The sequence below is a fragment of the Xyrauchen texanus genome, chromosome 21 (assembly GCF_025860055.1).
Source record: "Xyrauchen texanus isolate HMW12.3.18 chromosome 21, RBS_HiC_50CHRs, whole genome shotgun sequence".
Lineage (NCBI taxonomy): Eukaryota > Metazoa > Chordata > Actinopteri > Cypriniformes > Catostomidae > Xyrauchen > Xyrauchen texanus.
The window spans coordinates 8673824-8699342 of record NC_068296.1 but is presented as its reverse complement, the minus strand read 5'-3'; the positions used below and the strand labels follow the sequence as shown (position 1 = coordinate 8699342).

The 25519-nt window shown below is 38.1% G+C and overlaps 1 protein-coding gene across 1 annotated transcript in view; it reads right to left on the bottom strand.

Annotated features, from left to right (window-relative positions):
* The window catches only part of LOC127661572 (CUGBP Elav-like family member 4), a 151423-nt gene that overhangs the window by 31969 nt on the left and 93935 nt on the right, over nucleotides 1–25519 (bottom strand). Inside the window, exons 3-4 of the mRNA XM_052152335.1 lie at nucleotides 23821–23869; nucleotides 4873–5001 (exon numbers count right to left, since the gene is read on the bottom strand). Of these exons, the coding sequence (XP_052008295.1) occupies nucleotides 4873–5001; nucleotides 23821–23869 (178 nt within the window). The remainder of the gene's footprint in view (nucleotides 1–4872; nucleotides 5002–23820; nucleotides 23870–25519) is intronic.

The window sequence follows — 25519 nt, the reverse complement described above, 5'->3', positions numbered from 1 at the left end:
GTGTATGTGTGTGTGTGTGTGTGTGTGTGTGTGTGTGTGTGTGTGTGTGTGTGAGTGTGTATTTATCACTTTGTGGGGACCAAATGTCCCCATAAGGATAGTAAAACCCGAAATGTTTGACCTTGTGGGGACATTTTGTCGGTCCCCATGAGGAAAACAGCTTATAAATCATACTAAATTATGTTTTTTGAAAATGTAAAAATGCAGAATGTTTTCTGTGAGGGTTAGGTTTAGGGGTAGGGTTAGGTTTAGGGGATAGAATATAAAGTTTGTACAGTATAAAAACCATTATGTCTATGGAAAGTCCCCATAAAACATGGAAACACAACTGAGTGTGTGTGTGTGTGTGTGTGTGTGTGTGTGAAGTAGCTCAAACTTTTGAACCTCTCCAAAAGAAATAACCAGAGCAGGTTTGCCGAGTGCCACTTGGGGGCCTGAGGAGGAAACATCCATCTAACCCCGAAATCAAAAAATCCCCATGACCCCAAAGTTCACAATTCATCCATTTAAAGCCAGAGAATGACTTTTGTATTCTCCAAACAAGATGCATTAATGCCATCAAGAGGTAACAGCGCTTTCTGACCCCAACGGCACACTTTCATGAGACTTCTGTCAATAAGAGATACTTCAGAAATCACAGTGAATATTTGCGGATTTTTAAATCTGATGGTTATTGAATTATAATTTTTTTAAATCCCTTGTGGAATAGAATGCAACAGTTGGGTTCCGGAGTAAAAGTACCATTCATTTTCTCCTTTTTCTTCTGGGATAGTTCACCCAAAAAATAAAACTCTCTCATCATTTACTCACCCTCATGCCAACCCAGATGTGTATGACTTTCTTCTTTCTGATGAACACAAACAAAGATTATTAGAAGAATATCTCAGCTTTGTAGATCCTCACAATGCAAGCGAAAAACAAAATTTTGTAGCTCCAAAAAGCAAATAAAGGCAGCATAAAAGTAATCCATAAGACTCCAGTGGTTAGATCTATAAATTCAGAAGCTGTATAATAAGTGTGTGTGAGAAACAGATCAATATATAAGTCTTTACCATAAATGATCCTCCTTGCCCAGTATGCGATATGCACAAATAATGCAAATAGGCAAAACACAAGAAGAATAATGTGGAAGAGAAAGTGAAATTGGAGATTGATAGTAAAAAAAAGACTGTTTCTCACCAACACCTATCATAAATATTACTTATGATTTATATGGATTTAACTAATGGTCCAATTCACTTGCATTGTGAGGACTTATATATTCCTAAAAAATCTTTGTTTATGTTCTGCAGAAGAAAGAAAGTCATACACATCTGGGATGGTATGAGTGTGAGTAAATGATGAGATAATTTAAATTTTGGGGTGAATTATCCCATTAAGCAGTAAAATATGCTCTGTTGCAGCAACTTTGAGAAGAAACTTTTATTTAGACATGAATTAATTTGAGTAGCACTGGAATGCTCACTATACATCTTGTTTACTGTGTATGAGAATCCAACACCATCTTTGCAGTGTAAAGGCGGCTATAGGTTGAAAAATAGATGGAAAGAAGAAAAGACCATTTACGATTCAAAATGCAAATACATGCATGGAAGAAGTTCAAATCACAATTCAGTTTGCAAATATCACAACAACATTATCACTGTTGGTTACATTTCAAATGTTGAACTTTCTATCAATGCAAGTGTATGAGAGATTTTCAAACTTTAAGCTTAAATTTCTTCAAAAGTATAATGTTTATTAGGCAATAAATACCACACCTAAGGCTTTAAATGGTTTTCAAAGCAATGTTTGAATTGTGCCAGTACGTTAAACAAATTGTGATGATGTAGGTGCATCAGCGCATGCACCTACATCATCACTCAAGAGCAGTATCATGGTTTGGGGATGTTTTTTCTCCAAAAGGGACTAAAAATCATAAAGGTAAAGAGGGAAATTGATCGAGCTAATGTACTGCACATCCACGAGCCCTGTGACTCGGGCAACAATTCATCATCAACAGGGCAATAAAAAGACACTCTGGAGTAGCTTAAAAACAGAAAGGCCCAAAGCCAGTGAAATGACCTCAACAATTCAACATCCAGTTTGATAACTTTGATCTGTTTCACCAGAAAATGTAAGATAGACTGATTTTTTTGGGATATTACATAGAAGTATATAGTTTGTAAAGGTATTATGCGGCTGGTTTTGTAAGATAATTTCTTCTATGAGGACAGTCAAATTCTGTTATGTTCACCAACATTTCTTCATCAAGTCAACCCAAGTAATTTTTATTTGTATAGTGCTTTTCACAACACACATCATGTCAAAGCAGCTTTACAGAAAATCATCCATTAACAGAAAATTAAACTGTAATATCTAATGTCATGTGTATTCTGGACCAGCATTGCAAAACTGTTCAACACACAACAAATGCACAATCCCTCAGGACATCACTCAGTGTTTGATGTATATTTGAACAAATCTAATCAATGTTATTTGATTTAACATCATCATTGTCTCAAGAAGCCATTAACGAATGTGTCATCGAAATGACTGTTGCCAGAGGCCAACCAATGAAACATCAGCTGTGAAATTACTCTGTTCAGACATGATGCGCATAAACGCCTCCATTGAAAAGCAAAAACAGTGATCAAACACATTTAAACAAAAAACTAGGGCTCCACTTATATTTTCAAATCATTCTGATGTTTTCAGCGATATACAGCATAGGACAGATCTTGTTATGTGTGTTTAAAAATGTTCTGTACATTTCGCATCTGATTTGAGGTGCTTTCAAAAGTGGTTCTAAATACAAATATTACATGTTATGTAAATACAAATATAATGTATACAAATATTATTTCAACTGACTACAGTATTTCTCAAGTTAATGTAATCCTGCAGTGAGGATAGCTTAAACATATGTGGCTTGCTGTCCTTGGCGGAGGGCTCGAGGCTCGAGACTTGACCTGAGCTTGAATGCCCCCTTGAATGTCTATGATGATAGAATAGATATGAGGAGATGGGGAGATAACGGAAACTCTCAATGCTATGTAGAGGAAAGCAGCTGTTTATATACTCTTACTCTGGCTGTGTGATTGTTTGGATTAAATATACTTGCTCCGCCTGAACTTTGTAAATAAAACAACATTTCAGTAGTTCGCAATTTAATGTAATCCTGCAGTGAAGATAGCGTAAACATATATGGCTTGCTGACCATGGTGGAGGGCTCGAGACTTGACCTGAGTTTGAATGCATAAATGATCTAGTTATTTGTAATTTATATGATTTATAATGGTTGTCGAACGTGACTAATTCCATTATACATTTCATTACCTAATAATGGACAATAAGGACAGTTTAATTTAGTTCATAGCTCACATATTTCAAGACCCTAAATTCCCTTACATATATTGGTGTTAGATGACGGGCATGTTAACGGTTCCTGTCTAAAGTCATCAGTACCAAATATCTTACATATAATGGTGTGAGAATGAGGGCACTTTAATGGTTCCCTTCTAAATGTCGCATACCAAATATCCTACAGTGTAAATGCAGCCGAAATTACAATGGCATACAAGTCAGATTATATTAGAACACACTTTAAATACAGCTACATGAGTGAAACAACAACCAGATGGTGTGTGTGTGTGTGTGTGTGTGTGTCTTCATTTGCATTTAGGAGACATGGAGTCACGTTATTTAGTGATCAAAAAGAGAGAGAAAGAGAGAGTGTGTCAGTGAGAGATGGAAGAGAGGTGTAAGAAAAGACAGATAGGATAGGTGAGAAATATAGCGAGAAAGACGATATGTTTGGAATGGAATACTAGCTTACTGCATAATGTACAATATATACAATATACTGCCTATTATTTAATGAAATTGTATGAGAAACCATATGCAATATGAAAACAGAATTGTAACAACAGTATGATGTTTTTGTATTTTTTATTACATTTTGTAGAAATGTAGAATTTTGTGGCTTTTAGTTCATGTCTGTTAGCTTTAGGGTCAACTGGTGTACTCCTAAAAATATACGAATGGACTTCTAGCAGATGAATACAGTACAAATTTGCAGTCTTTGTCTTCTGGGAAAACTGACCAAAAATTTGTGGTGTACTGCAATGCAACTTGCACACAGCCAACTTTTTCTTCATGTTGGACACTCATATATTTTCTTCATTCGTATGTTTTTAATAGCCTGGATCAAATCTGTCTCTCTCTGAATCACAAATGTTGCGTGACCGGGATTCCGGGACACTCCAAGCAGGCGATCTGGGCCGAGTAATCTGAAAGCAGTCAGGAGACTGATGCTCGCTGGATCCATACGCGGGCGATAGAGCAACTTCAAATTAAATGCTCTTCATGTGCACTATATATAAATGTCATATTCACTGTGCACTGTATGAACAATGAGTTTGATTTGGTCTTTTTAAGAGAAAATGCGATTGATAATGCGCACATACCATCCATGGTTGCTGGACTAATATAATACAAATTCTTTATGTGCCAACAAATTAATAAAAATGACTAAACAGAAACCAGGATAAACTATTTTCTACCATCTAAACTACACAAAATATAATTTTTTAAAGGTTTATTTTTACAAATGTAAAGTTTTGTGTAGAAGTTGAGAGTGTTTGATCCCATATTTAAGAAATCCAGGGCATTTTATCACTGTCGGTCTTATTGTTGCCCTAATCCCTGGTTAATTTCTGACTATATAGCGATATGTGTATTTGATACATAGCACTAGTAGTACTGTAGTATGCCATTACAAACAGAGCCAGTGATAGAGCTAGACTGAAAGTGAAATATGGCAAAATAAGATGGAAGAAGGGAGAGATTAGATAAAGAGAGGAGTAGAGAGACAGTTGTGTTGGTGCTGACCCTTACTGGCCCCATCAGGCCCCCGGAGGACGGTGCACTCCTCTATCTGACCAAATGACACAAACAACCGCCGGACATCGTCCTCGCTTTGCTGTTTACCCAGCATCCCGACAAACAGCTTCCGGTCTTCTGAGAGAGAGAGAGAGAGAGAGAGAGAGAGAGAGAGAGAAAGAAAAACACATTACCTCACATTCTCCCACCATACATACTATACTGAGCTATATTGTAACAGAGAATGCTGTGAATTCACTGATTGCAATGGGAATGGTGTGCCACATGGGCAAAAGTATGGAGCCCCTGAGAGGACAGGACGGAATCTTTTCTGTAATAGTTTTGCGTGATCTTGCAATATGTTTTGCATTCCCTCAAAATATTTAACGCAATCAGTTTAGTGTTCCCTCGCAATCGGTTTAGTGTTCCCTCGCAATAAGTTTGTGTTCCCTCGCAATAGTTTGCGTTCCCTCACAATACATTTTTTATTTTTTCCCGAAAACCATGGCTTTACTATAGTAATATTGCAGTAACTATTAAAAGTTAAGTAAGTTACTATGGTCTTACTAAAAATACCATGGTATTTGTAATAAACCCATAATTGTTATTACCATAGTTTATATTTACCTGCATTTTTACTTTGATTTTACTATAAATATCAAGGTTAAAATATGGTTACTATCGTAAAACAGTGTCAAATTTATTGTAAGGGAACGCAAAACGATTTCAGAAAAAAAATGGGCTCCGTACGAAAGTGATGCTCTGTCATGATGTCAAAAGTTTAACTCTTACTGCAACACACTTTGACATAGGCCTTGATTTACCGATGAGAATTACAAACAGACCTTTGATTAACAGGCATTAGGTCTGGTAAACTTTGAAGCTTATTCTGGTCCATAAACACCCACGTTGTTGCATTCAGTATGCATCAGACAGACAGTGTGCATTCTGGGAGCAGTCCATAGGCTGAGGCTGAGACTAGACAGGTCCACTTTAAAAAACAAATTTACTGTATTCTGGCTTGATTCCATACACTGCTCTTTCCACACCATCAAAACTAATTGTCTAATTGCTATTTCAATCCATTTCAAATGCTCTGTCACAGCTTTCTCTAGAGCACTGACACGTCTTTTTGTCTGTTTTTTAATGTACTTTCCATTGTTTTATTTAATCCTCCTACACCAGGAAGTGTTTGGTAATATTACAATATTTTCATGCCAATAAAGTTTTTGACTCTGACTCTGTGAAAGAGCTCTAGAGAGGGAGTAATCAATATTTCATGCCCTGTTCACTGTATTTTATGATTTCGTCAGATCAGTTGAAATGGAGAGCTCTATAAAAACTGCTGAGGATTTCAAAAAGTTCAGAGGAAGTTCAGAAATATAATGAAGGCATATGAATAATAAAAGATACACACAGACACATACCTCACAACTAAGAGAAAGGATCATTTTTTTTTAAAACCTCTGAACTGTGTTCTATAATCTCTGACAGGTTTGACTTGTATTACTTTATATGTTGAGCTCCATTCACTCATATAATAAACAACTGTATGTATTCATTCATCAGTTAAGTCTCAGTACTTTATCATGTTGGGCTGACAGCATGTTTTCCGTTCATATCAAGTCTTACATAAGCAGTTTTAATTAAGCTCTGCAATCTTAAGAGCCTATGCTCAGATAATTTGTCTTCTGAACTGTACGAGAGCTTTACATTATGCATATGAGCACTCAAAGAGTCATGGGAGAAGATGTTGAGTCCTGAGAGGCAGAGATTAGAGACAGCGGCACAGTTATTCCACAGAAGGAAGAGAGATACAGCCGAGATACTGTATTTTGTGAATTTAGTCATAGCTAAAGGGGAGTGGTTAGGTATGAAGCACAGCAGAGTTCATCATTGTCTAAACATAAACACATTACATTATACAAATATTAAGGTTGGTCAGTCCCACCAGGATTTCACAGCAATTTTTCATGATTTTTGTGGCCCAAAATGACAAAATTATCTGCAGATTTTCTAAAATTTTGCGATGTAATTTGCAGCATTTTTTGGGGTTGTTTTGCAGTGAAACCTTGCAAATCATAATTATATGCCTTTTTTATTGTTTTAATTACATTGCAAATGCAATTACATGTAATAATGTAGCGCACAATAACTGAATATGCAGTTAGCAAAAAAAAAAAGAAAGAATTACACACAAAAATAGGCTACCATACTGTAACACAGTCAATGGAAAGGAGGAAGCGAGAACCGGCTTGACAAAATAAATAATAGTTTTAATGATAAACAAACACAAACACACACATGACTCTACAGTTGTACAGAGTGGTTATCTGAGTTACCATAGACTTTCTGTCAGCTCGAACCAGTCTACCCATTATCTGTTGACCTCTCTCATCAACAAGGCATTTCCATCCGCAGAACTGCTGCTCACTGGATGTTTTTGGAGTAAACTTTTTAAGTGTACAGGTGTTCCTCAAGTTCATAGTGAGTGCACAGTATGTCAGATTCTCTATAGCCATTAATGTTTTATGACCATTTATAGAAGAGAGACAGACAGAGAGACAGAGACCAGTTGGAGGTGTGTCACTTCAGTGGGCAACTGGGGCAGCAGTGTGTGTGTGTGTGTGTGTGTTTGTTCATATAATTACCGTCATGGATATCCATGAGATATCATGTATCATCTGTACTTATCTGTACTTTTTTTTTTTTTGGATGGACAGAAATTCGGACACAATGTACACATACATTTTACACATTCTTTACTTCAACCTAAAAAAATGTCCCAGGTCACCAAATGAATGAATAAACATTCAGTTAAAAATTAACTCATTCTGTAAGTAGCTGCACTTGATAAAAATCCTATATCAAGATGGTGCCACGGATGGCAGCCTCTGTGTGGAGCTCTCCAGTTCTTTTGTTGTTTTTGTTTGTTTGTCCTGTGTTTAGTCATTTTTTCCAATCAGTTGTACCAAGGACGAACTGCTGAACAGTCGGCAGCACATACCAGACAATCTTTTCCCGGTTTTGCACTATTCAGATTCTTTGCTGGACATTTTAGTCGGAGGCGCAGCTGTGTTGTTCAAGTGCGCCTTGAGACACAAGCAAGGGAAGAGAGCCGGCGCACAGGTTAAGCTCTGTCAGTGTGGCTGTCGAACAGCGCTGCTGAGTATTCATCTAGTAAATCTACGCTCTCTCCCTAACAAAACGGACAAACTACATCTCCGCTCTCTCAGAGTGGATCGCATTGCGGAGTTAACGGGAAAACGAGAGGCGGTGGAACATGCTTTTACATCAATGAAAGTTGGTGTACAGATGTAGCAATGTTAAAGAAGATGTGCTGTCCAAATCTGGAAGCACTCTTTATCAACTGTAAGCCTTACTACTCGCCACACCAGTTTTCCTCATTTTCTCTGTTGAGTGTTTATATTCGTCCACACATGTGCGTGAATGCAGCGCTGCAACAGCTGGCTGATCACGTCACAGACACAGAGCAACAACACCCGGACTCAATTATTATTATTCTTGGAGATTTTAATAAAGCTAACCTCACACGTGAACTGCCCAAATACAAACAGCACATTACATGCCCCACCAGAGACAGAAATATACTGGATCATTGCTACACAACAATGAAGGATGCATATTGCTCTGTCCCTAGAGCAGCTCTGGGACTATCTGATCACTGTCTGGTTCATCTTCATCCAACCTACAGGCAGAAACAAAAACATCTAAACCTGTAGTAAAGACTGTAATGAACGGACCAATAAAGCAGAGCTGGAACTACACGCCTGCTTTGATTGCACTGATTGGAGTGCATAAGAGGCTGCTGACTCCAATATGGACGATCTCACAGATACTGTGAAATCATATATTAGATTCTGTGAAAAGATGTGCATTCCTACAAGGACTTACAGTATTTAACATAACAACACAGACAAACCGTGGTTTACAGCAAAACTCAGGCAGCTTCATTGGGCAAAAGAGGATGCTTACAGAAGTATGGATAAAATCTTGTGTGATCGGGTCAGGAACACATTGAATAAGGAAATCAGAGTGGCTAGAAGAAGCTACTCTTATAAGCTGAAAAACAAGTTTTTAGCTATGATCCTGCATCAATGTGGAGTGGCCTAAAATCATTTACTAACTTCAGGACACCATCCCAAACATTGTAGGGAACCAACAACTGGCTGAAGACTTGAATGTGTTTCACACCCCACACCTGCTCTGACCTTCATTTCACACAAACATCAACATCTACTGCAACCCCACTCCTCCCCCTCCTGCTCCTCAACCTGCACTTAAGGTCTGTGAAGAGGATGTGTGCTGTGTCTTAAGGAAACAAAAGACAAGGAAAGCACAGTGCCCAGATGGTCACCCACTTTTCCAAAATCCTGTGCTAACCAGCTGGCACCCATCTTCACACTGTCCCAAAGAAACTCAAAATCACAGGACTTAATAACTACAAACCCATCTCTCTGATGTCTGTGGTCACACATATATATATTCTATTCACATTTATTTTTATTCTAATTTTGTTATCATTATCTCTGTCTTTTTGCTGTATTGTTTGTGCACTGGAAGCTTCTGTCACCAAGACATAATGTATGTGTAAGCATACTTGGCAATAAAGCTAATTCTGATAAGAAAATATTTTATTGTAAACTAGCTCAGCTGATGCAACTAAAAGCATAACACCATCTTTCTCCTAATCGTTATTTCTGTGTTTGTGTGTGTGTGTGTGTGTGTGTGCATGTGCTTAAGGGGACCAGAGCTCCACACACATCAGGGGCCACTTGTGCGCTCAGCTTTACAAGGCTAATTAACTAGCCATAAGTGAAATAATGAACATTTCGGACATGTTAGTCTAAACTGAGGAAAAATGTAATTGCCCACTGAGGATGCTGGAAGTTCCTGAAGCGCAGGGATGAGCACGAGAGAAATTCAATTATCTTTTCATTCCTGGACCTATGAGTTATATTCACGATCTCAGCGCCTGAGACATATACTCACATTACATGAGATGGATTGCTATTAATTAGTGTTTACACCTGACCAGAGCTGCACTTTAGAGACCGCTTAATCTCTCATCGTTTGACTGCTGTTGGACTTAAAAGAGAATTTATAAATAGCCATAATGACCCCAGAGAGGCTTTCAGACCAAGAGCCACTGAGAGCAATGACGTCATCCATGACGTAATCATCAACCATGATGTTCACACTAGGGATGTCAGAAGCAATAGTATTTCAGTACCAATACAATACTTCAGTCTAATACCAAACTTTTTACTTATTAGTAACTACTAATTATAACTTTAGTGTTTATAAACCCTCTAAAATCGAACATATACTCAAAATAAGTATTTAAGATATGAAAGAAACTGTACAGGTAACTTTAATTACATGCCTGTTTCTCAATCAAACTGAAAAGAAACCAACCGAAAATCTGAAAGCTAGTCAGATCACACGGGCTCACAAAAATTAAATAAAAATAAATATAATAAAAAATTTAAATATAATATAATATAATAAATATAAATAAAATATATTTTAAAAAAAGGTATACTTAAAAAAAACTAAATAAATCAAATTTAGTTTTTAACAATTTAAATAAAATTTTATATATTTAATAACAATGTGTAAAAAACAATTAGCTTCTTGAGTGTTTTGTTTTGTTTTAATTTGAATTACAATTTTTAACCTGATGCAAACCCTGATGCAAAAATATATATTCAGTATTGACACTGGCGGCCAAAAGTTATTCACCAAAGTTATTGACCATCAACTAATCACAATATATAGTCAGGACATTAATAAGACGAAAAATTACTATTACAATTTTAAATAAATGTTCAGAACTTCTTAAACTACTTCAAAGTGTTCTCATAAAAAAAAATCCTCCACTTGCAGCAATGACAGCTTTGCAGGTCCTTGGCATTCTAGCTGTCAGTTTGTCCAGATCCTCAGGTGACATTTCACCTCACACTTCCTGTAGCACTTGCCATAGATGTGGCTGTCTTGTAGGGCACTTCTCACACACCAGTCTAGCTGATCCCACAAAAGCTCAATGGGTTTAAGATCCATAACACTCTTTTCCAATGATCTGTTGTCCAATGTCTGTGTTTCTTTGTCCACTCTAACCTTTTCTTTTTGTTTTTGTTTCAAAAGTGACTTCTTCTTTGCAATTCTTCCCATAAGTCCTGCACCCCCGAGTCTTCTCTTTACTGTTGTACATGAAACTGGTGTTGAGGGGGTAGAATTCAATGAAGCTGTCAGCAGAGGACATGTGAGGCATCTATTTCTCAAACTAGAGACTCTGATGTACTTACCCTCTTGTTTAGTTGTACATCTGGCCTTCCACATCTCTTTCTGTCCTTGTTAGAGCCAGTTGTCCTTTGTCTTTGAAGATTATAGTGTACACTTTTGTATGAAATCTTCAGTTTTATGAATTCTTCAGCCTTCATTCCTCAAATCAATGATTGACTGATGAGCTTGTAGAGAAAGTGGTTTCTTTTTTTGCCATTTCTGACCTTAAGACATGCCAGTCTATTGCATACTGTTGTAACTCAAAAAACAAGCACAAAGACAATATTAAGCTTCATTTAATGAACCAAATAGCTTTCAGCTGTGTTTGAAATTAATTAATTTGAAGTTATTTTCTAGTACCAAATTAGCAATTTAGCATGATTACTCAAGGATAAAGTGGTGGAGTGATAGCTGATGGGGCCTGTCTAGATTTGATAAAAAATTACTTTTTCAAATAGTGATGGTGCTGTTTTTTTACATCAGTAATGTCCTGACTATACTTTGGGATCAGTTGAATGCCACTTTGGTGAATTAAAACACCAATTTCCTTCCAAAACAGCAAAATCTGTACATTATTCCAAGTGTATGCAAGTTTATTTATACAAAATAAAAAAAAAAACGTATTTTATTTATTTATTTAATTGAATTACATTTGATAATTTGATAAAGAAAAAAAAAGAAGGAAAAAAAATATATATATATATATATATATATATATATATATATATATATATAACAGCAGCTTCTGGAGTATTAATGTTTTTTTTTTTATTAATTACAAACATGAACCCTGATGCAAACCCAGCGTAATATATAAACAAACAACAGATTTGAACCTGGTCTGAGATCACAAAGCTTTGTAATTCCCATTAGACTTGGGTGGACCAAATACTTTTAGACCCCCCCCAACCCCCCTCCACACACAAACACACTGACAGACAATCAAATAATCCTTTTACTTACTTTGACTTTCATTGGTCTCTCTCTCACTCTGTCTCACTCTGTCTCTCTACATGCGTCCTGCTTTTGTGCAGAGCAAATGGTTTGGAAAATGAGGACCTGTCAGTTTGTGACCATGTCCTGTAGATGGGAAGTGGACAGGCCTCTTTTATAAATGCATAGAAGAAATTTACATCTAAAGTGATATCAAAACTGACATCTGACAGCAGCTTGTCTGTGAGTATTTGCATAGAGCTGGATTAAAAGTTAAAAGATTTTAAACAGACGGCATATGCTCTCAAGACTGATGCTTGTCTCTCCAGGATGAAGAACTTGTGTTGATGTTTTACGCTTTGAGGAACATTTGCACTGCTTTTTTTCCATACAGTAAAAGCATACAGTGACCAGATGCCATCAAGCTCCAAAAAGGACCAAAAAGTATCATACAATTACATGAAAGTAGTCCATACAAAGTATGTAACATATTCCAAGTCATCTGAGGACACAAACTGTTTAGTTATGAGACCAGCTAGAATCAAAGGCATTTGGTGTCACTGATATCAAACCTGATGCAACAAATCTTGATGCATCAAGTTTGAATATGCAAATGAGATTTGAGGGTTAGGGAAAGATTGTCAGTAAACAACCACTTAAATTGAATTCTGTTCCTAACACAAAGCTATTGTCTTTAAATTTACATTTAGTCATTTAGCAGACACTTTTATCTAAAGCAACTCACAAAATGAGGAATATAGTTCATTTACCATACTAAAGCCAACATATCCACAGTATCAAACAGCTAAATTCTAATAACAGCAGGATTGTATTTACACATGGAATATAGCACATGAGTTAAATGGACTACCTTTATTTTACTGTTATGCTACTTTTATGCTACAGATGTGGTCAATATAAACTGTTGTTGTATGGTAAAGAGCATTGTAAACATTCTTCAAATTTTTCCTTTTGTGTTCTATGGAAGAAAGAAAGGCATTAATACTTGGAACGATAAAGTCTGAGTAAATTATGACAGAATTTTCCTTTTCGGCTAAACTATCTCTTCAAGCTGTGTTCTCTATCCCTCCTTTGTTTGCAGATATGTCAATGGTCCAAACAATTAGTCTCATGCGGGAGAGTTTCGTGGCTTAAATAATTTTTTTCACTATGCCGTATTTCCAAAAACTTGGCACAGACTAGGGCACAGAAAACAAAACAAAACTCACAGACAGCTGCTGTGTATGATAAAAGCTTTCAGCCAAGGGGCTGCAGTGTAATTCAAAAACTGTGTGTGTGCAGTAAGGGCAACACATCAGAGAGCACTATGGCACTGATGAGCTCATTGCAGGGTGCTGGCACTGCCACGGCCCGCCCTTAGCGTTCATATAGGCCACATCACGGGTAGAGACTCAGACCACCCAAAACCCAAAATAAATATGCATCTGCTCACCAGATGAGAAAGAGAAAGTCTGGGCGAAAGGTTCTTTTTAAAAAAAAAGATAGTACCCCATAGTTTACGTCACATCATGGCTAAATGTCTCTTGACAGCTTGTACCCTAAACAAAAGCACTGAAGCAATGCTCTTGCTATTGCTAGTCAATAGCAGTTGGAATATACTGTATAATTTATACAAAGTTAAACTAAAAATTTAAATAAGTAAAATATTATATAATATAATATAATATTCTGGTGTATGTAAAAATATAATATAATATTAACTTTGGTACATGTAAAAATATATTATATTTATTATATTATTTAATATATTTGTATATGTACAAGAGTGTATTAGGAGCTTGGTAGACAGTTACTATGGGGACCTGAAGATATGTCATGCAACACAGGACTACACAACTCGATGGAAGCAACTGGAAAAAGGAATAGCGGTGGGATGTTCGGTCTCTCCCATCCTGTTCACTGCTGTGTTCAAGATCACCCTAACTGGTGAAAGACAAATGGTCAGAGGAATCTGTGCACAATCTCGCCAGCTCTGTGCAGTTATATGGATGATGTCACAAGCATCCACCAGACTGTTATATGTACAAACCAGCTTTTGAAAAGGCTAGAAGAGCTATTGGCATGAGCCAGAATGAAGATTAAGCCAACAAAATCATGTAGTCTTTCTATTAGAAAGGGGGTGAGGGACGATTGGATTTCATTTGAGGAGGAGGGAAAAAGAATCCCGGTTGCAAAGTTTAGGGAGAGAATACACAGCTAGACAACCACATGGCAGAGTTGGTCCTGAACCAACTAAAAGAGGGCCTGGATAAGATGAACAATTTTCAACTCCCAGGCAAATTCAAGGTTTGTTGTTAGCAGTTTAAACTCTAACATCGCCTGATGTGACCTCTAAAAACGTGAGAGATTTCTGCAGCAGCAGTGGCAAGAATGGAAATCAAGGCCAACAGTTATATCAGGAAGTGGCTAGGTCTGCCACATTGTCTCTCAGATGTAGCAATATTTGGAAGAAATTATTTACAACTGCCTCTAAAATCACTCACTCTGGGCTACAAGCAGGAAAAGACCAGACTTATTTTGGAGCCATGGGAATCAACAGATCGTAAACCAGGCGGTTTCAAGACTGAAGCATCAAGAGAGATTTGGAAGAACACAGTCAGGAAGAACAGGCCTTCCTGCGGGGAAAGATGAGTTTCTTGAAGAAACACAATATCATATTTCTTTGTGTCAAAAATAAAATTATAAAGACCACATTTCAGTATTAGTGCAAAAATCAAACCCCAATCTTCCCCCCGAACAAAACAAACAGAAAAAAGAAAAACGTGCATTAACCCCATGCATGACACGCCAACCGGCGTCAATCCCTCTAAACTCAAAAGGTCAATGCATGCCTACGAGAGCCCCTGACTTTGCCATCAGATTGCTCAATTTTGCCTCACAAATTTGTTAAAAATTACATAACAGAAAATACTTTGTAAAAACAAACCCAGCCAATAGGCAGAATATACTAAAATAATGTGTAGATTCATTCACAGAGCTGTCTCGAAGGTGTGTTCCTCCACAAAACAAATTCCAGCCCATATAAAGCCGTTCAGTTTCCTCGGACAAACAAACAAAGGTTAAGTGAGCTGGCTGTTTTTGAGTGCAGCAGATGACGTAATCATTCCAATGTCCCGCAAAAATACTCCACAAAACAAACTCCAGCACAAGGCATAAGCACGAGGCATAAGATTCATCCACAACTGTCCCGAAGCAGTGTTATTCAACAAAACAATCTCCAGCCACTAAGCAGAACCAGCACAAAAAGAAACAAAACATGCATCCCGGTTCTTCGGATGGTCAAGAGTCAAATTAACTCGGAGGCCGCAAAAAATATATTCCATGACTTTAATAGATATAGACGTCAACTTTATAAAAGACATCCTTTGTGTAGGCATGTAGATATTTTGCGGTCACCCATAGTGTCCATTCTCAATCTAGCCGAAAACATCAGTGTAAAAGCGATCTTCCGTCAATGCAAAAGCCCTTGGAGTGTCATTCCACAAAACAAACTACAGCTGCTAGGTGGAACCAACTCAAAAAGAAACAAAAATTATGTCCTGTTATGTCGAGCAGACTCAGGAAGAGCTCGTCTAGAAATTTCACCATATCTCTGCCCTCCTCATGCTCAGGAATTCCAACAATTCAGATGTTATTGCTGTGGCACCTATTCTCAAGAACTTCAAGTTTTTCAAGGTCATGTTCCAAATCAACTTTGGTCGTGGGCGGATTAGTGGATAATTCCCTCACTGATGACTCCAGATAATCTATCCGTTTCTCAACATCCACCACTCTTGTAACCAACTCAGAGAATTTTGTTTCCATCGCTGTAATCGATCAGTAGGACCTTAGGTAGCATCCAATTTCCTGGTTCAGTCTCTCTACCTGTATTAGCCTGTGGATGATAACCAGAAGTTAAGCTGACATTGATGTTTAGTTGTTTGTATAAGTTTGCAAAACTTCGAGAATCTGTCTATTATCACCAGATGGTTGTGTATCCATTGGAGTTAGGGAGGTCGGTTATAAAGTCTATCGACTTGGGGTCTATCGAGATGGGACCAGGGACTTTGCGGTATGGGTAATGGTTCAAGTAGCCCTGCTGGAAGTTCCCTGGGGGTTTTAGACTGAGTGCATACCTGACAGGACTTTACATAGGCAGTTATGTCATTGGTTAGGGTGGGCCACCAGAAGAAGTTATGTACAGTGCGTTGGATGCCTGGATAGCCTGTACTTAGTGAAGTATGAACCCATTGGATGGTTAGTTGTCTAAGGGTTTTGGGTACATAATGTTTTGTGGGTGGGCACTCAGGTGGGGCGGGGTCTGACAGATGTTCTCTTTGGATTTCTTCCATAATGTCCTAACGAATAGGGGCTATAATGATTGTGGGTGGAAAAATGGGGTCCTGGTTCATGGATGTGTGCATGGGGTCGTACCTTCTAGAGAGGGCGTCTGCCTTATTGTTCTTACTGCCTGCTCGGTAGGTAACTGTGAAGTGGCAGCATGTGAAGAACAGATGCCAGCAGGCTTGTCTAAGGTTCAGTCTCTTGGCACTCTTGATGTATTCGAGGTTCTTGTGGTCAGTAATTACTTGAAAGTGGTGAGCAGCCCCCTCTAGCCAGTGTCTCCACTCCTACAAAGCTGCCGTAATCAATAGTAGTTCCTTATTACACACATCATAATATCTTTCTGCAGGGGATAATTTTCTGGAGAAGAATTCACATGAATACATTTTGCCTGGTGTGCCATGTCTCTGGGACAGAACTGCTCTGATACCACAGTCTGAAGTGTCTACTTCCACTATGAATGGTAGATCGGGGTTGGGGTGTTTGAGGATCGGGGCAGTGGTAACGCTGGTCTTGAGAGTGTTGAATGCGGTTTGTGCTAATTCAGTCCATTGCAACCTTTTGGGTTTGCTCTTGAGAAGTGAAGTAAGTGGTACAGAACCGTCTGTAAAAATGAGAAAACCCCAGAAATCTTTGTAGTTCCTTAACTGTGGAGGGGCGTGGCCATTCGGTGACTGCTTTTACCTTGGATGAGTCCATCTCAACACCATGGTGGCTGATGTTGTACCCCAGCAAAGTTGTACTCGTGGTGTGAAATTTGCACTTTTCAGCCTTCACATACAGTTGGTTTTTAAATAGTTAAGAGAGTATTGTTTTGACGTGTTGAACATGTTGGTCTTTGGTCTGAGAGTAGATCAGGATGTCATCTATGTATGCGATGACGTATTGGTTTAGGACATCACAGAAAATTTTGTTGATGAAGGATTGGAACATGGTTGGTGAGTTGGGCAGTCCGTATGGCATAACCTTATAATCATAGTGCCCTCTAGTGGTAAGAAACGCTGTTTTCCATTCATCTCCCTGTCGAATTCTGATTAGGTTATATGCACTTCTTTGATCTAGCTTGGTGAAGATTCGGGCCTTGCGTAATTGTTCTAAAGCAGAGGGGACAAGAGGAAGTAGGTATCTGTATTTGACAGTGATGGTGTTGAGTAAACAATATATGGACAGAGTCAACCATTGTTCTTTTTAAAAAGAAGAACAGCAGCTGCTGGTGATGTGGATGGGCATATGAAACCTGAAGCAAGGGCCTCTTCGATGTTCCATGGCTTGGGTTTCTAGGATTGAGAGTGGGTATACTTTGCTCTTAGGAGGTGCTGTGTTTGGTAGAATCTCTATGGCACAGTCCCATGGTCAGTGAGGTGGTAGCTGGGTGGCTTTGTCCTTGCTGAAGACTTAAGACAATTCTGTGTATTCTTCGGGTATTTGAGTAGGAGTTTGGGTGTTGGGGCTTTCAACACTGGTAGCCAGGCACTGGCAATGGAGTTTAGGTTTAGAGACAATAATGTTGACAGTATGTAGACCACTGAACAAGTTCTCCTTGGTTCCAGGAAATTAGAGGGTTGTGGATGGTAAACCATGGGTGTCCCCAGATGATAGAATTATTTGGGGAGGAAACAACATATAATTAAACTTTTTCTGTATGAAATAGACCAGTCTGTGGAGTTATGGGGACTGTCCATTGTGCAATGCCTTTCCCAATGGGTTTGTCATCATCGATAGTGATGGAGGATGGCAGAGTAGATATGTTGAGTCTTTGAACCAGTTTGTGATGGATGAGGTTGACTGCAGCCCCGGAGTCAACTAATGCTGTGACATGGTGTATTTCATTATTATAAGATAAACAACTGGAAGAGTGAGACTATGATTAGAAAGTTTGAGATTTTCAGTACTCACTTTGGATGGAGAAGTGTTGCTGTTACATGGTATGCAGGGACATGAATCTTACCGATGACCTGGTTGACCACAGTAGAAACAGAGCTTGTTTTATAGAAGCCGGTGTTGCTCTTCTACGGATACCCTGGTGTATCTGATCTGCATAACCTCTGGGGATTTGTGAGAGGAACAGAAGTGTGTTTCCACTGTTGGCCTGAGAGGTACTGGGACACGGGTGGTTGCGAATGAGATTGCCGATCTTGATTGCTGTAGTGATGTATTGTGAGAGATTCAGTGAAACATCCTTGCATGCCAGTTCTGCTTGTAAAGTTGGGTTAAGTCCTTCCCGGGAACACCTTTTTAAGCGGATGTCGTTCCATCCGCCCTGAGCTGCTAGTGTGCGGAACTGAATAGCATAGTCAACCATGGATTGATCCCCTAAGCGTAAATGGAACAGTTGAACAGACACATCTCTTTTGCCCGCTGAGTATTCAAACACTTCCTAAATTTGTTGGGTGAAGTATTCAGAAGAATGCCGTAACCTTTCATCTTTGTCCCAAACTGCTGAGGCCCAGTCTAAAGCTTTACCAGTGAGCAGCGTCAAAAGAAAAGGGCATTTGGCATTTTCTGACCGAAAGGCTTCAGGCTGATTACAGAAATAGATGTTGCACTGGCGTAGATTACCACAGCATTTTTCAGCAAACCCATTACATTTTTCAGGCATTGCAAAAATTACCATCTCAGTTCTCGTTGGGGGGAGAGATTGGATGTATTGCCTGAGGTGTTCATTTGCAGCACGCAGATTAGCAAGTTGGCCTTGAAATTCCTTTAACATCTCAATTTGGTAGGAGAACGGTGCTTGAAGGTATGAGAATTCTGTTGGATTCAGTTCAGGTGAAGTATTATTTAAGGGACTAACACTAGGAGGAGTTGTAGAATCCATGTGCAGGCGTTTATTAAAGCAAAACACAGAAGGAATAGGTCCAAATCGTAAGGCAGGAAGACATGGTCAAAGTAAAAGCAAAAGTTGAAACACAGGCAAATAATCAGATCAGAAAACAAACAAAGGCAGTAGTCCAAAAACATGAGTCCAAAAAACAGGCAATGAAGTCATACACATGAAACAAACACTATAAAAGAATGTTCAGTAAGTCAAGGTAAATTGGCAATACTTTGCTGTGATTCTGTGAACTGGGCTGTTTTAAATATGGTACAAACAGGAAGTGGAATGCAGAGATGGGACGAGTCAGTATTCGGGAGATAGCACCCTCTGGTGGTTGGATGAATGAATATCCTGCTGGGATGTTACAATAATATAATATAATATGATATGATATAATATAATATAATTGTCACGATCCTGTCACTCGCGTCCCATGTCTGTCTTGTCTTTCGTTGTCTGTCTTTGTGTGAGTGCACTGTTTCGGTTGTATTCCCTGTCGTGCACTCTTTGGTCCAGCTTGTTGCATGCACTCACGTCAATAGTTTCTATCTGTCTCTCGCTAATATGGGTGCACCACGCTCGCATTGTGTTGCGTGCCCGGGTTGCAAGCTGTCTTCATGTTGTGTTGTAGTTCAGACACTTCGGTCTAAGGTGTCGCATGTGTGTGTGGCCGAACTCACGCAAATGTGTGCTGTCTTGTATTGCGCGGCATTTGCCTCGCAATGTATGCTCAGGTTTCGTTTAGTGTGAGAATGCGCAGCATCACTTTGTTTGTCGTTGCTATGCATTCTCTCATCTTGTTTGTCGTTTGGCATGGGTGTATATTGCCTTATTGTCTTGGCAATGTGCGCTCATGCCATTCATGTGTTTTGTTGTCTTGTGAGAGCACTTGGCTTTGTTTTGTTTCGGTATCGCCACGTGTCTCTCTGTCTTACGTCATACCCTGCCTCCTAGTATGCTTATTAGTAGTAGTATGCCTGTCCCCTGTTCATCCGTTTGATTTCTCTCCCTATTTTAGCCTCCTTGTGTGTGCTCTCCGGGGCCAGTACATCTTGTTTCCAGTCTTGTGTGTCTTATGTTACTCAGTCGGTCTTGTGTCTCCAGTCGGTCTAGTCAGTCTTGCCTGTTTGTAGGTGCTGTTTTTCATCCCATCCCTGTCCGGCCCGTTTGGTTCCCCGTTTCCCTCTGCCCCAGCCCTGGATTACCCTTTTTCCCATTTGTGGTAGTTTATGTTTATTTTTACACTTCGTGGGAGTTATATGTTGTATTTTTTTATTTTTATTTAATAGACCTTTATTTTTCACCCTGTCTTTGGGTCCTGAGCCTCTCACTGACAGAACGAACTGACCCCAGACAGCACACACAAGGAGGCTAAAATAGGGAGAGAAATCATAGGGGTTAACAGGGGACAGGTGAGGCAAATTAACAAATAATAAGCAATGGTGAAGACCAGGATGTGCTCAGGTGGAAAAAAAGGTTTATTGTTTAACACATGATTTTTCAAATGGAGTTCAGACTGGACCGACCACCTCAAACAAGCCACAGTTTTGTGCAAACACTCAATGATGTTTGCACATCCCTGTACGAGAGTCCCGTTATAACATCCTGATGAATCCACACACAGTGGACCTACAGATCAGATTAACCCCCTGAAGCTAAAATTAGATCAGCTGATAGACACATGGGGGGGGACAAACAGATGTATGCGAGGAATTACCTGAGGCACACATGCATGTTTGTCATGAGTGCAGATCTGGAGACAGCAATGCTTTAGCATATGTCTGAAAACTTTCCTATACATTTTACTTTTAAATATTTGCTTTGATTTTGAGTCGTGCATAAATTAGAGCAATACATTAGCCTGGAATAAGACAGAAAATTCTAGGAAACAGGTTCCAAACTGTTTTTTAAACAAAATAATACCTCAGGAGAAACATCTGAGAGGCAGGTGACTTAAAGTCTCCATTTGCTCTCTTTGTAATTTCATCACTGTCTAGGAGAAACAATTGAGATACAAAAGAGATCTAATTTGTGATTGTTCATTCCTATATGCAATTCTCTACACAAATCTTCATCTCTCTCTGTCTGGAGTGGTGTGGTGAGATAACAGGTGTTATTAGTTAAGTAAAGGAAATGTACTAGTAATAAACATGCGAGTCAGGTGGATGGTAGACAACATTTTTGACTGGTGTTGTTCACTCTTATCAGAAAAATTTTATCTGAGACATGTGAACACACACACCATCAATAACATGTCAGAACATATTTGTTCAGGATGACAAATATAGGACACAAAGACCAGAGCGGATACAGCGTTTAGAGTGCAATGAGCTCAGCTGAGCCCGAGTTAAAATAACCCTCAATACAACAGTAGAGTTTGGTTACTACATTCATAATTATTATATTCCTAGTCTTACATAGCCATACTATGAAACCTGGTCTCAAAGAAGCATGTTACCATACCTACATTTTTGCAAAATGCTTTTACCAGCCTTGTTGAACAAATCACTACAGATTCTTGGCAAAATGAAAACTAGAGGCGCTAAAACAACAATGACTTTGAATTTCTATTACACAAATCACGAGTAAAATAGCAAATTATCAGTTCATTAACACTTAATTTTTGCCCTGTTCCTCACACAATGCTATCTTATGACATCAAAACACGTATTCTATAGCACACATGACTTGTAAGCCGAAACATTTTAATGTTCGCATTACATTACCAACAACATTTTCAAGCTTCTTCGATTGCGATCAAATGCATGGTAGCTACACTGATAGAGTGTTGCACTTGTGATGTAAAGGATTGGGGTACAAGTCCATGTAAGTCCACATGTGAGCCGAAAATGTCATAGAAGCACCTCAAAATGGTGTGGATGTTTAAAAAATTTTGTTTTTCATCTCACATTTGCTTTTATGATACCACCGTTTAGGTTTAAGGTTTAGCTTAGTAAGGTCATTTTTTATTTAAAACTCGATTGAGCATTAACGTAAAAAAAAACTCATCTGTTTGAGAGAAAACTTTACTCTCTTATAGTGCAACTCAGTGGACATTTCACCTTTGAACTGCTGCGATATGTGTGAAACCCTGTATTATTCTGTAATTTCTGTCCAGCCAAATGTAGCCCTAATAATCACAAACAAATAAAGGGATGTTATCTTGTTTACTTGCTACTGAGCGTCTCATAAAACTCTGATTATCCTTCAAAGATTTTATGCTACAAACGTCACAATCGCTGTCAAATCCAGTGACTAGTTCTTCCTCGTAAGTTCTCATTGTTGCAGTCTGGTAACTTTGGAAATACTTGGGGTGCTTTCATACTTTGTTAAATGGTTTGGAACGAACCTGAGTTTGTTTGCTCCCCCTACCCCCTCTGATCTCTGTTCACATCATATTATTTGGGTCTAAACCATGGTCCAATTGCATCATCAACATGAGTACAAGCAGGGAGTGTAGTATTAAAGTTTGTCTCTTTAGATTTACAACCAAAAATGTACATGCAGAACGACAATTGTGTTGGTCTGCCATGGATGCATTGCATGTACAATAACGTGATAAATGTTAGTGTATTCGGAAAACAGCATTCACATTATCCAAACAAACTGAACTTTGACGTCCTTCGAACATGGTTGTGCACCAAAAGTGCTAGTGTGAAAGCACCCATGGAAACTTGGTACTCTATTGCTGTGAACCAACATTCCTTTGTTTAGTTCTGTTATCTTTCTATGTTGTATTTCTATTTCTTTTTCTCGCTTCTTGCCTCAAAATGTAAAAAAATCCCCATCAGAAATAAATCATTCATGACTCATTCAGGAGAATTAGATGCTGGCTTTACTGCAGGATTACTTTATGTCTGATTCATTTCCTTGGCTCTGGGTTTTACAGCACTGAGGCGACCCGCCTTGGCTGTATCGGTCTCCAGAGAGGGGATCTCTGGGGGGCTGTTGGTGACAGGGAGAGGGGTTTGAGTCTGGGTTCAGTATTGCAATTCAGTATTAGCTCCTAATGTGCACAGAGACACATAACAGTGTCAGCTCTGAGACTCAATGTGACACATAATTACTGATGTGTTTGTAAATGCAGATCTACTCCTGAGAGGAATACAGACTCATTGTATTATATATTCTATATCTATATTCTAAATTTATTTACGTAGATAAATAGATTTACCTAAATCTTTAGAAGGGTTTATCAAAATCGTAGAACAAAAAGCAAACTGTAAATCTACAAACAAACATATAGGATCAAGTCTAGTTGCAAATCTACAAACATACAGAGTCATTTAAGGACAGCCAGGTGTGCTGAGCACTAACCATACAACCATGAGCTCACCTGCAGTTTCCTAATACTGTTAACATGTCGTTATTACAGGAAGGGTTCTAGTGAGGACAATGGGCACTCACAGTGTCTCTGATCGCAACAGATTCACCCGAGTGGCCCAAACAGATGGCAAGTCAATGGTGGCAAGTGACCTAAATTAATGGCCACTACAACACACATACAGTGGCTTTGCCTGTTTAGGTGTGTGTGTGATAGAAAGAAGGATAATTACCTCCTCGTCCTTCACTGTCGGCCGGTTTCACCTGGATGGGTCGGTTCATCTGCATAAAAAAATAGAGAGTATTGTAAGAACAGTGTGTGTGTGTGTGTGTGTGTGTTTGTGTGTGAGCATGTATTTATCACTTTGTGGGGACCAAATGTCCCCATAAGGATAGTAAAACCCGATATTTTTGACGTTGTGGGGACAATTTGTTATAAATCATACTAAATTATGTTTTTTGAAAATGTAAAAATGCAGAAAGTTTTCTGTGAGGGCTAGGTTTAGGGGCAGGGTTAGGGGATAGAATATAAAGTTTGTACAGTATAAAAACCATTATATCTATGGAAAACCCCATAAAACACGGAAACCCAACATCTTAACTCATTGAAAGGTTTATATATCAGGCAAATAATTTTTGGCTTTAAATCTAATAATGTCCAGAGGGTTAGGTTTAGGGAGTGTTAGGGGTAGAATATAGTAAATATCATGATTTTGGTATTAAAACACACACCCACGCATGGTCCCGTTTGGCTCTGGCGTGTTTAATTAATCAAGAGCAAGATTTCTAGAGAGTTATAGACATCAATACGATGAAACAGATACCAAATGGAGACATTTGCTGAAGTAATGGGATGGAAATCTTAAAGAATTTAATGTTTCTGGCAGTAATTCTGGTTCCTTACCAATTATTTTAGAACTTTTGGTAACACTTTCTATGAAGCCCATATTTATAATGCATTGTAGTGCATTCATAATGTCTTACATAATACACATAATACGTTAAAAATAATTGCAACTGCAGTTTTAATACATTACACTACTTAACCAGTTCATAGATATACCTTAAAGAGTATAATACATTATAACACAATTGACATCCAATTTTATCTGTAGATGTAATGTGATGTAATATATATATTAGTTATCATGTAAGTGCTGTCATGCAAAAGCATCATAGTGTCAACAGTCATAAGGCTTTATGATGTGAATATACCATAATAAGTGGTCTTGTCCGGCTTTAAGTAAAGTAACAAAAGCAACGTATTCTTATAAACAGCCATAACATAAACGTGTAACATACAATACATTACAAGTCTAAAATAAAACAGAACACATATTCACAATGTACATTTTGAGACATTATTAATTTCCCCAAATTTTCCATGTAATTTAAGTGGAACATAAATCATAGATCGTCAATAATAAAGCTTGCAAATATATGAAAATAAATAAAAACATTTTACAATCTTGACTTGTAATGTTTTATAAACATTTAAAAATATCTAATGGATGTTTATAAGAAGGTATTACTTTTGTCACTTTACTCAAAGCATACCCAATATAATACCTTATAATTTCTGCAGGTAAAATTTGATGTTGGTCATGTTATAATGCATTATAGGCATATCTATGAATATTTAAGTATCATAATGGATTATAATTGTGGTTGCAGTTATTTATAAGTAGTTAAATTATTAAATTATTAATAGTTAAAAAATGATCAGGTATATTATGAGATTATTTCAAATGCATTATAATGGATTTAAAAAACCTTCACAATGCATTATAACTATGGGCTTCATAGAAAGTGTTATGCACTAAAAAACAGTAAACAAAAACAATACTATTTTGGTACTATTACGGTTATTTATTATTACAACAAAACTCTGTAGTGAATATTTATTTTTACACTCTGCCATGCAGTATGCAC